This window comes from Corvus kubaryi, unplaced genomic scaffold, assembly GCF_017639235.1.
Source record: "Corvus kubaryi isolate FWS band 111438036 unplaced genomic scaffold, C.kubaryi_AGA036_p1.0 split1-65, whole genome shotgun sequence".
Classification (NCBI taxonomy): domain Eukaryota; kingdom Metazoa; phylum Chordata; class Aves; order Passeriformes; family Corvidae; genus Corvus; species Corvus kubaryi.
The window spans coordinates 6251322-6264418 of record NW_024582080.1 but is presented as its reverse complement, the minus strand read 5'-3'; the positions used below and the strand labels follow the sequence as shown (position 1 = coordinate 6264418).

The 13097-nt window shown below is 36.5% G+C and overlaps 1 protein-coding gene across 4 annotated transcripts in view; it reads left to right on the top strand.

Annotated features, from left to right (window-relative positions):
* Window positions 1-12604, top strand: part of PDS5B (PDS5 cohesin associated factor B) — a 101267-nt gene extending 88663 nt beyond the window's left edge. Inside the window, exons 30-35 of one of the 4 annotated variants that reach the window (XM_042014080.1) lie at window positions 731-876; window positions 2817-2916; window positions 5116-5558; window positions 5650-5751; window positions 8577-8718; window positions 9551-12604. In XM_042014080.1, coding sequence (XP_041870014.1) covers window positions 731-876; window positions 2817-2916; window positions 5116-5558; window positions 5650-5751; window positions 8577-8718; window positions 9551-9586 — 969 coding nt within the window. In that variant the 3' untranslated portion in view covers window positions 9587-12604. Of the gene's footprint in view, window positions 1-730; window positions 877-2816; window positions 2923-5115; window positions 5559-5649; window positions 5752-8576; window positions 8719-9550 lie in introns of all 4 variants that reach the window. The other 3 variants (XM_042014079.1, XM_042014082.1, XM_042014081.1) reach the window with 3 other exon arrangements.
* Window positions 12605-13097: the final 493 nt, after the last annotated feature.

Here is a 13097-nt window from a genome sequence, read left to right as displayed (position 1 = left end):
GAGAAACATAGGGAATGGTCTTTAATTCAGCATTTTTGTACATGGGTGTTTGGCATTCTCTTTAGGAGTAATTGAGCTCTTTCTACTCTCTCAAAAGTTAGCATGAGCTGGAGGCATTCGGCAGGACTGAAAGATAATCCAGTTAAATTAATAACTTGAAGCTCACCAGTGTCTGGAGACGTTGTGGCACTTATTAAAAGCCTAACATCTTTAAATCCGTGCAAGAAGTATCAGGATCTTCTCCACAGTATTTGGCTTTTGAGGTTCTCATTTATTCCCAGTTGAAACTAATGTGGTTGCCAGTTTAATGTCTCCTTTGCTGAAAGGGCCGTCCTACTGCTATTTCTGCTTCGCTAGGCCAGGTGCTTATCTGATCCAGATGGGGAGCTGGTTCAGGTAGACAAATCAGCAGAAAGCAAATGGCACACAAAGTGATGCAGTGACTGACTGCACAGTCCTGTGAGCCCACAGTACTACCAACGGGAAGAGGATAGAATCTGAGGGTAGAGAGAAGAATACCAGCTTTGGTGGCAGCTAGTTATTTGATTGCAGCTCCCTCAGCTTCCTTCTGGTGTCTGTTGTAGCTTTCATATGAAAATGTTTATCACTTTGTGTTAAAATTAAGATAATGATTGCAGAAAGTGAAATCTGTGAATATTTTAAGCATAGTACATGTTAACAATATCTGAACGTGTAGCTTAAAATAAAGGAAATATATTTTTGGTTTCAGCCCAAAGCAGCCAATGTTCTTGGAGCAGTTAATAAGCCTCTTTCGTCAGCAGGCAAGCAGTCTCAATCCAAATCTTCACGAATGGAAACTGTAAGCAATGCCAGCAGCAGCTCAAATCCAAGCTCTCCAGGAAGGATCAAAGGGAGGTTGGTAGACAACAAAGGAACTTTGATATTTCAAATATTTGTAATGGAAACTTTGAATACTTCTATTATGTTTTCTAAGTAAAAAACAGAATTCTTCTATCTTACATTGAAATAAAGTTACAGTACCACATTGGTATAACTGAAACCATGAATTTGGCTTTCCAACTCCAGAAATAAATTTCATTAAAAAAAAAAAAAAACCAGAATCAAATTACATTCAGAATTGGTTGAAGGAGGAAAGGAGAGCCTCATATGTTTTTAGTTTTTTGAGGGAAGGGTTTGGGTTTTTTGAAGTGTGTTTTAGGTAGATAGATATATACCGCCCCCATACGTATATATGTACGTGTGTGTGTATACACACAGCTGCAGTCCTGGGAACCTGGCTGTGATGCTACACACACATCCCAGCCAGGGAGAGCTGGTAGGCCATTGTGGTGGTCCTGCTTGACTTCCTCCTCCAGTTCTGCACTGTGCTGGGCTTTGCAGACAAATATTTTTGGATTTTAGATTAGTTTTGTGATGAAGAGGTGAGTGTACTGTAATGCTACATAAGTCATCTTCTAGTTATCTATCTTTATAGCTTATTTTGTGTCAGTTTTGTAGGTTATTCATCAGTTTCTGTATCTTATGTTCATTGTTTTAAAAACAGAAAGTCTCATTAAGTTTTTTTTCAGACAGTGAGAGATTGTATAGCCTCCACTATTCGTATTCTACTTTTTCACGTTCTTTCAAGACTGTTAGGAAATGTTATGTTTGAATATAAGATTTCTCATTTGGTACTTCTGTGACAATTTAATATACAATATTAATTTTAATTGTAGGGCAGTGTTTTACAAGAAATATTTCTCCACTAGAAAGTCTGCAAAAGGCTCATTTCTTACAAATCATGCAGGCTCACATTATTGGCTAACGACAGATGGACTCCAGATTCTTCTCTATATCCAGCAAAATGAGTCTGAGATCAAATTTTAAAAAATGCTGCACTCACAGCCTAACATATTCAGTCATCTTCATGACCTCTCCAGTTCTCTTAATTTAAAGGGATTAGTGGTTTGGGTGGAGAAGCCAAAGATGAAGAGAAGTGATGGGAATGATTCAGGATGCACAATATTTCCAGTTCAGTCTATCTGAGTATGTACAGGGAGATTTGCAGCTTTTGAGAGAATGTATAAAACCTAAGCTTCCAGTTGCATCCCAGTTATTACAGATTTTACACCTGCAGGAGTGAGAACATCTTTCACCCTCTGTGCAGTGCTCAGGCCAGGGAGTTGAGTTTGTGTGTTTGAATATCACTTTTCATTTCGACACAAAGCAAATTTCTTTTCATTTAAAAACATGCAGTAGTATTTAAAAATGTTGCTTCTGCAGATGAATTGAAATGACTTGTGGATTGGCTTTTGTGCAGTATCTTTTTTCTGTGGGTCTCAGTGTTTTATATATACAGGAGGCATTATTGTCCACATTTACAGTTTGTACAAACTGAAATAAAAATGAAATTGCTGCTGTAAAAAGCAACAAAAAACAGAGGGAAATTTGAATTGCTCTTTTATTGCCTAAAACTCACCATAGGAAGGTGTGTGTGCTTTGGCTGGTCTGTCTGTGGGGATCTTTGCATACATTTGCCTACACTTTCCTATAGCCATCAAACACAGATCTCTTGCAACTCAGACTCTTCTTAAAAAAACTGCTTATCTTTCCCAGTGAGAAAAGAAAATTGAACGTGGTTTATGATCAAAACATTTGTCTTGAGACTTTGAGACTTAGATGATGTGGTTTGTGGTGTGTGGTATCTATAGTACCTACAGTGGAAAGTTCCTTTTGCCAAATTGTTTGTAGTTTAATAATAGATTTTATATGAAGATTGTTGTTCTTAGTATTTTTTTGCAATGATTGCCCCATATATTATAATAATGAGGTAAATACATGGTTATTCATCCTAGGCTTGACAGTACTGAAATGGACCACAGTGAAAATGAAGAATTCACACTGACTTCACCCTTACCAGGAAAGAAAACTGACAAAAGGGACGACTCTGATCTTGTAAGGGTGAGCTGTTAAAAATTAATGTGATGATATTTGAGATCATTCCAAAAAATATGCTGAAACATGAAACCAGGCTGATATTTTTAACTACTGGAAAATGTGTTCAGAGTTGGACATGAAAATACAATGGAAAAAAACGTTCTGTTTCTCATAGAATCATATAGGTGTGAAAAGACCTTTAATGGTCATCAAGTCCAGCCATTAACTCAGCACAGTGAAGTCCACCACGAAATCATGTCCTCAAGGTTACTTAGGCTTTGGAGAGCAGTAGTATCCTTACTCCTTCTTACCAATGGATTTATATATGTAGTTCAGTAATAAGAAAGGTTCCTAATGAGGCTGTAAAATATTATTTGGACTCTCACTCAGATGTAGTGCTTTAATATGTAAAAGAAGTTATAAGCAGGCTAAATATTATCTTAAGCAGTATTTATACCTGTATCAGAGTCGAGAAAAATAAACTACCCAAGAAAATTATAATTGTATTGTAATTCTAAAAGCAGGTCAAATAATAATAATTTCCTGTACCACTAGTAAATGTCACTTCTTTGTGCCTTAATAGCAGTTGACAGTCTGTTAATTTTGTAGTATTTGGGATACACATGAAAAAATAGTAAGATCAGATTTGTTAGAATTGGATTTTCTAGGCTGCATTAAGGATGTCCTGTATCTGATGTCACTGCTGCTTTACTTCTTTTTACTGTCTCTGACATTTCTCTTTTCTCTCATTATGTCATTCTGGTGCATTTTTCTAGGTTGCTTGGGACATAAGCTACTGACTAGTAAAAATTGCTGCATTTTTGCTTGTCTTGAAGTATAAATAACTATCTTATACTGTGGGAAAAGCAAACCAGTTTATAATTAAATCAGGAAAATCGGGAATCTCGTGTCAAAAAAACCCCCAAACCTATAAGTCTGACAGTCCAGACAGCTCCTGGCATGCAATTCATGTTTAGAAGCATTAGCTTGAACTGGTAACTGAGAAAGCTCAGTGATGGAGCAAATACAGGTCGGTGTTTTGAGTGCTTTTGAGAGCATCATTCCACTTCGAATCTGTAAGCGAGTTACTCAAGGTCATGGATTCAGAACTCATTTTTGGTTTTTTGGAGATGGGGAGCAGATTACAGCAAGCATTAACTGAGAAGCAGGATTTTAACTGGGTAGCAGAAGGTCCATGTTTTGAAGGTGTCACTTCAGGATATTTGTCCAGATTAAATCATAAAGTAACACCTTAGTTGTAAGGTTGTGGAACACTTTTTAGCCGCAGGGAGAAACATTACTTTGAAAATCGGCTGCAGTTACTTACTGGCTGAGAGGAGCTGCGGTGACAGATGTGCATGATGACTGCAAAAGCAAATTAAGTGGGCAATAATGAGGTTGTCACTGAAGACATGAACTGACAGGGGATGTCATCGTTGTTCAAACATTTTTCTTACTGTCTTCTAGTGTAATCCTTTGTCCTTCACTTTCTTTTCCCCCTCACATCCTTTCTAGATTCTCTTTCTGCTTTTCTTGAAAAAGGTTTTTGTTTAAAGTAGAGACATGAATATGTAAGATGACATCTATCTTAATGTCACAAAGCAGATGTAAAGAGAAGAAAACCTTCTTTCAGGTTTTAAATGATGTAACTGATTATGTAGATGAAGTTTCAATGTGGCAAATACTAATAACTGTGTTGAAATACAGTAGTGTTAGTATGAAACAAAGATTGGTATGAAGCAGAAATACTGTAAATATTTGGACTTTTGGACAATTTCATGATATGAAATGAAAGAGTCATGATACCCATGAAATGGTGGATGGGTAATATTTTCTACTTCTTATTTTTCCAAGAGGTAAGGGTTGGTTGGAGCGATGTGGCCCTAGTAGCTGCTTATTGAAATCTTTGCACTGTTTATGGCTCTTCACTGTGCTCTTTAGAGAACTAGATCATGGAGAGGTAAAGGAATAGTTTCTGTTTTCAAACCTTATGATTCAGATAGGGTTCTACCTTTGTTGAACATTTCCCTCTAGTATAGTATTTTATATGTAGGTGTGTGTTTGTATTTTTGCAAATGTTTTTGAAATGGATATGGTAAACAATCTGAGACAATTTCTGTAATTTGAAGACTGTCTTGTTGGAGGAAGTTTCTACATGTGACTCTTTATAATGGCAGTTTAATTTTTTAACTTAATGGTGCAATCTTACCTTTTCAGTCAGAGATGGAGAAGCCTAGAGGAAGGAAGAAAGCAGGTATCACAGATTCAGAAGAGAAACTAAGCATAGATGACCTGAATAAACTGGGTCAAGAGCAGAAGCTTAGAGGTAGTCAACGGGGAAGGAAGAGACCTGCAGTTGTATCAGAAGCTGATGAAACACAATGGCAAGAGGAAAAAAGGCTAAAAGAAGATGTGATAGAAAGTGAGGATGAACAGAACAGTCCACCAAAGAAAGGGAGAAGAGGGCGCCCTACCAGAACAAATAATGGGGCAACACCAAAGGAAGAACCAGTGGCAAAGTCATCAAAAAGGAGCAAAAAAAAACTACCGCCAGCAGCTGCAGTGGAAGAGGAGGAGGAGGAGGAAGAAAGGCAAACTGAAAACATTGAACAAAAACCAAAAGGCAGGCAAAATAGGACATCAAAAAGAACACAGCAGAGGTAAGTACATCTTCTTGTAAACTGCATATTTTTTATCCTTGGACATTAGTTATAATTTGATGCTTTGCAATTTGGGTCTTCCTCAAAACAGAGCAGAACCATCTGAAACTAGTACAGTTGAATCAGCACAGTCTACGCCACAGAAAAGACGAGGAAGGTCATCACAAACACCACCAGCACAGCAAAAAAAAGTGTAAGTCTTCTAAATCTGTGTTTAGTGAAAATTAAATAATGCCTCTGTGCCCCCAAGCAAACCTTTACTGAAAATATTTCAGAATACTGTAGTTCACAGTTAATAAATTGCTATTGTTATTTCTAAAATGTTTTCCTTAGCTGCTTCTCCTAGGACATCTCACAGCAGGGCAAGAGGCTGCAAGTAATTTTAGTGTGCTCAGGTAGCATGTACATAACTTTGAAGATAGGTCTTTATTAGGACTTAAAGGAGTGGAAAGTGGTCCTCTTTGTTTTGGATAGCGGGTGAGAATCCATTACTGTGGTGAAACAGAATTGTGGAGAATTAAGGTTACTCTGATTCTCCTTTAATTAATGTTCACTTTCTCATTTGTGGCCTTCTTACTATTCACTTGAATCATTTTCATTGGAATAAAATGTTTTGTGATCAGTGAAGGGTAGTAACTTCTGAAAATTCTGAAATGCATTAAGTTCCAAAATGAAGGTAAACTCTATCATTGGCTAGCTTCATTTCTTGTGCCTGCTGTAGGAAAATACAGGTATCTCTACCTTTTCTGTACAAGTATAGATAATATATCTAAGCAGATGTGTACAAGTGGTTATTTGCCCACTTGTAGCAAACTGCAGCTCATGGAGAATGAGCTTTTCCAGAACCTCATATAAATTGCTTGGGGCACTAGTTGGGGACACCCACAGTCTGACACTACTGTATATCTCTGTTGTTTTTTTGGCTTCTGGGCTTAGTTAGCATCACATTGCTCTTCCTCTGGCAGTGTAATGTACTGACTTGCTTTATGCCAGGGATCTTTCCTACCAGGGAACCTTGCCTGAACAAGCTTGTTACCCTCATTTCAAATTCTGGTCTCACTCTGGATCACATGATCTGGCATCTTCCATGCACAACATCCCGACCTTTCCAGTGTTCTGTTTCCCTGCCTCAGGTCACACCTCTGCTGCTCCTTTACTCTGTAACCAGAAACACAGGACCTAACACTGTCTTGGTTGTTCCAGAAGTCACTGCTACACATGCAGTAGAACAAGACTTGGAAACTGCTACTGCCATGCAGGGAAGACACACCAACAAGTTATTGTTGGGTGCTATGTGGTGTTTGTCAAAGATACCCTTTACTAAATATTTAATTAGCTTTTCTTAGTGAAGTTGCTGTGTTTCTTTACTCCATTTTAAGCAGACAGTAAACTGTATCACTGCCCACAATCAGTAACAAGCATAGCTCTCATTCATGTGTATGTTATGTTGAAGCCTAAGTAAGTTGTTTCAGGGTTCATAGCTGTTGGGTCTACTCTAGACTTCATTTAAAAAAAAAATTGTGGGTTGTTTTTGTTTGTTTGTTTTATCAGACCACCCACATTTTGACTGTTCTTTTTCCAAATCTGCAAGAAAAAGGTGAGACAGTAGTAATTTCTCAAGTCTTCAAAGTGCACTGTAGTCAAGCCTTTCTCCCTCTCCTATGTCCATATCTACAGCAGTTTTAACTGCAGAAAGTTGATAGACTGAGCCAGCACTGCGTACTGCAAGAGAAATATATATAACCTCAAGCTTTCTGGGCTCCTTGGGAATGGATTTGGCATAAGAATTTGGGATTTTGCCTATGAGGTGATAATGTATCTGTGGGTGACAGTGTATAACCTGTTTCTGTTAGCAAACTGGGTTACCAATTAGCACATGTGAACAGGCTTATTTTTGTGATGTGTGAAAAGAGGAACCTAGCTTGTGAATAATTCTTCTGCTTCCTTTTCAATTCTTTTGCTTCTGTCGGTCTTGGAAGACTTGAGTTGGGCTAATTTGTGTTAAGGGATGGCATGTTGGTTGCACAGTTGCTATGCAGTTGAGAGATTTTATTTTGTCTAAATTTTAGTGGTTCTCAGGACGGAAAATTCCTACCACTTCTGTGATGTGATGGTATTAGAGTACAGTTGTTTTGGATCTGTGTCTCCACTGGAGATTGAAGTCTGTTGTGTGCCCGGAACTGAGTTTCCGGTTTCATTTCAACCAAAACGTCCCCAGGTTTGGGTGCACCAAGACTGCACCTGCAGTAAGCGGGATGATTCAGTGATTTGATTCTGAATTGTGCTACTGCAATGTGGGTGCAGCTGTGGAGTTTTGGATACTTCTGTAGTTGGCTTTTTTTGAAGGTGAGGGATGTTGGCTAATTCTCATTTTAAGCAAATGGGTGCTTTTTGCTTGTGGCACAACTCCCATAACCAACACAGACAGTTTAAGATATTGTTGACTGATTGTTCTTGTTTATCCTGATTAAGGTATTGTTATCCTGGTTATCCCTAAGCTTGCTTGGAAGATTTGCGTTTAGGTTCCTTATAGTCTTAATTTTATGAGTAGCGATGTGGGTTCTTCTTGTCTGAAAAAACATAGATACAGTTATTCAAATTTTGTTGTAAAAAGTCCTGGAGAAGTAGAGTACATCTGTTCATGGAATTGAATAGATACAAAACCAGCAACAGTATTCAGTCTCTGGATGTTTGGCTTTTCCTGTTCACTGTTTAGCATTGTGTCAACCTTTTTTGGCCTGTATTGTGGCACTGAAGAGAAAAATCTGCCGTGTCTATAGAGGCAAAATTGTTCAACTTTTTGTGCTCCCTCTATTATGGAACAATTTTGTTTTCAAATGGTATCGTCCAGCCTCCTAGTTTCTCTTCAGTTCTGTGCATGGATGAACTAGATAGGTGTAAAAGACAGCAGCATTGTATAACATGAAACATGAACTAGAATGTTTGCTCATACTGTTTATACATACTGCAGATGTACACGTGCTGTGAAGCTGATCTTTATTTTTCTTCTCATTGTAGCCGTGCTGGACGTTCCAAACAAGCAGCCAGTAAAGAGAATGAATCCAGTGAAGAGATGGACGTGTTTCAGAGTGGTTCACCAGTCAGTGATGACATTCCCCAGGAAGAAGTAATGGAAGAAGAGGAAGTTTCCACAATCAATGTAAGAGAAGTGCCTGAGCTTTTTGTCAATCTTTGTGGTGTCCTCTATGCATGGATGATCAGAGAATGGCCTCTGTTCTTAGAACGACTTCTCCTGTTTTTAGAACTTAACCTTCCTCCTTTAAAATGAACGGGGTGGTTGTCAGCTGCCACTCTTGTGTAGTGGAGCTGCACTGTAGTTTCCCAGAGAAGCTGCATTTCTTACAAAATACCACTTTTTGTCAAGTATCTTGAAGTTTCTGTCCTGTGTAGCCTTTCTTATCTGTATGCCAGACTTGTGTAGCATCTAATGGGAATTATTTTCCAGGTAACTCCTGCCCATTCTTCTCATCTAGATTGTAATAGTGAATAAAGCTTCTTTACACAAAACAGACACACGAACTGAATAGTACTGGAAAATAAGCATGGAGTCTTGGAACAGAATCTTAAACCGATTTCTTCCTCTTACCAGCATATGTTGAATTGAGTTCACTTTTATATTTATTTCATACAAGTACATTGGCCATGTTAATAGTCATACTGAAAATAAAACTGAGAATGCCTTCACACTTTTGGATACATCTGATGGTTGGAGCATCTGAGTGTATGAAAACTCTGAGAAAGGAAACTGGATTGTTTTGAATTTCATTAAGGACGCAGGCTCAGTAACATCAAATGAGGTTAGGTCCTGGTCATTGAATGAAACTTGTATTTGTGACAAAATGAATCATGAATGCCACTGTATACGGTTATTCCAACATTATTGAGTGAGCCTGAGCATTTTTTCCATTATAAAATGTATTTGTTCTTGAATTTTTCTGTAGAAACATTTAAAATATCTTTTCTCCAAATAGGTCCGTCGCAGAACTTCCAAAAGGGAAAGACGATGAGTGAGCATGTAGTTACCAGCCTTCCAGGTGAAAGCTTTGAAGAATGCTTTTAATATAAAGCTTGAGACTGAATGAAGCTGTTAGTGCACAAATGGGGTTGCTGAAGAAAAGACAAAACCTGTTTTACTGCCCCTGCATTTGCAGTCCCTAGGTCACAAGCTTTAGCCACACATGTTGATATCATTAACTGTGGATTTTTGTGAAGTGTACTGTGCGCTGGCTTTGTAGACATATGAACTAAAGAAGAAAACTGTAAATAGTTCTTTTTTTAATGTTTCTGACTTATAAAGTGCTTGTATAGCTTTTATCTGCGGCTTTAAACTGACAGTACCCCACTGTTTATTGGATCGATTGTTTTAAAAAAAGAACAGTTTGTTGAAAATTGATCTCAAGCAATATCTGTCAGTGTTCGTATTTGTACTCTTGTTGACATTTAACTGTGAAAAACAAGTCAGTTGAACAAATAGTGCCACTTTCTTTCGCCGCTATTTGTTGAGGAGAAGAAGAAAAAAAAGTCTTTGTTTCCTTCATGAATATAACCTGGTGTTTACCTTCAGGCACCTACTTACCATCAGAGGTGCCAAATTTCTTTTACAGTTGAACAATATTGGATAGAATAATACAAGAGATGCAAATTGGGAAAGAAGTTTTGTTTTACACCTCAGTATTGTTGCCAGACTTTTCTGGACTTGTAGTGGCATTGAAAATTCAAAAAGGATTTAAAATATTTTAATTTTAAAAGTGTGTTATTAAATAATGTACTGAATACCCGACCCATTTTATCTTCCCCTATCAGTTTTTATTAATCTACTGTATCAATAAAATTCTGTAACTGAGTTTTTAATAGTCTAGTATGTTAATGTGTATAGATATTTCCTTCTGAACATGATGTTCACAAAGAGCAAATTATTACTACATTATAATATGAAATCTGATATATAAACATTAGTGAAAATACAGTTCTTATTACAATGTAAAGTTAATCACAAAGAGAAATTTTATTGATGCAGTGTGTCTTTATAAAGCTGTTCTTGAGAGCCAAGTGTTTTGTATTTTATAGTGAAGTTGCATGTTTATGAAAAATGTGCTGAAAATGGGATGTAATGTTTTTTTTGAAACTCGTATCTAGCAGTAGTATATGGTAGGTTGCCTCATGAGAGATCCTTTTATTGAGAGTTTATTGTCCCTTTCTGTTTTGTTTTTGTTTGTTGAGCCAAATTTTTTTGGTATGAAGAGCTAAGTTTTGTTGAATAACCAGCTGTCAATTATTACAGTCAAGGTATTCAAGATTTGAATGAAGCTCCATTTTTATATTGTGCTACAATAGAGAGGTTGGTTTGTGTTGGGTTTTTTGTTGGTTGTTTTTTTTTAGTTATAATCTGCAAAAGAAACAAAATCATAGAGCAGTATCCTGTATGCAGTTTAACAGTTTACAAACTGTCTTTGAACCAAAATATATCAGTTACTATACTCTGCTTAGCAAGCACACATCATAATTTCAGGTGCTGTTCTCCCTCTGGTTCCCTACAGTTGACAACACATGAGAAATCAATTTCTAACCTAAGAAAATTTTATTTCATTGAATAATGGAGCATTTTCATACAATCTGTCAATAAATAAGTTATTGTTGCAGGGTTGCCTGTAAAGATAATAGGAAAGGACAATACTAAAACACAGATTCACCAATTTCCAAACAATAAGGTCGCTAGTAAAGCAAGCAACCCTTAGAATTTTTTCATTATACATTTTTTTTGGTACCACTAGAAAAAAGTATTATAAACAGTTAGATTATGCTGCCTCATCTTAACTTTCCCCCTCTTCCAGTATTCAGCTTTTCAACATTTATACCTATAGATATGGGGGAAATACTGCCTAGAAAGTCACTTATGGTTGATGTGAATTGACTTTGAAATAGTTGGCACAACAGAACTGGCTTACTTACGCTTCAGCAGTGCAAATGCAAGTTGTTGAGGGTTTTTATGGTATAAAATGATTGAAAGCTAGCTTTATATTTTCCTCTTTGACAGAATTGCACTGAAAACATTTATGGAAGATGTACCTTTAAGTCAATTTTATACAAAAATATGAAAAATTAATGCTGAAACTGCTGCAGACTCTTGAGGCTTTATGTGCATAAACATGGTTAGGTTAAACTTCATGGAATATTGATGCACCATTACTGATCATGATGTTCATTGTAAATTTAAACTATAGTTTTGCAATTTAAATGTTGATTTCTTGGGTAATAATGTGTAATTCATTATTTCTTGAGAAATAGGCGCAGCAGATATTTCATTCTTCTATTCAAACCTCTTCTGAGTTCATCCTCATCTCATATAAAGAAAATGAATATTTTATGTACTAACATTTTGAGATCTGCATACAGTAGCTACAGTAGATTATAATTATGTATAAAAGATAAATTGCTAACATTCAGTTAGCATGCTCTTCTGCAATGATAATGTTAAGTTTATAAAAATGTACTGTATTACATTAAATGATCAAATTGAACTCACTGTAACAAGTTGCAGCATGACATTTTTGTGAGATTACCGAAGTATCTTGTTGTACTTTGCAGCAAATAAAGCTTTTGTTACATTTCCTTTTCTTGCTGCAGTGCAACAGGAAACTTTCAGTGATCTGTAGTTCATGTGCAAAATCCAAACAGGGACTGTAATCTTGTTACTTATTTAAAAATAATTCACTGATTCCAGAAGCTGGTGGTTTTTTACTTGTCACCAACTGAGGTAATGAATATTTAGAGCTAGCTAACCTACTAATAGAAAGGAAACATGAAAGTGTTTGAAAGTTCTAATGTGACTATACCTGTTCCACCTCAGATAATTAGAATCCTGTATTAACTATACTTGACTCTGCCAATTGACTTTATTTTCTAGCAAAATTGAACCCTTTTTCAAATATTTTGACATTTGCTGTTTTGACATTTCAACCTCTGTGAACAAAAACATTAGTTTACAAAAAGATACTAATATTAAAGACATTTTCACCAAAAATGAATTGCTCAGTTTGTGAGTAACTTGCAAAAAACTTAAGACTTGAATGCTAAATACATTATTCTGGTATAGCATTTGTCATCTGATAACTTTAGAAAAGGCACCACCAAACTTGAGAGGTGTGTGTGCAGTTTTCTTGCTGCTTTTATTTGCCTGTGTAGGTTTTGACAGATTGTCCAAGTCTGCTTTTGTGAATGCACATGGCAGGTTTTGAATCCTGCAAGTTTACTTGTCATTCATACTTATCCCTATCACTCTGTGGGGTTAATTCTTAAATCAATTCATCCTGTGCAAAATACAAGTACAAACCCAAGAACATTATTTGAATATTCTCACAGTTGTGCACACAGAGTATACAAGGATCTTAAAATAGGATACCAGCAATAAACAAAATTCTGAGTTTGTGGATGGAATAATTTTACCAGTTTACCTGTGTTTAAATATATATAGTGTAGAGATTGATACATCTTAACTTCATCCAAGTAGTTGCAGGACAC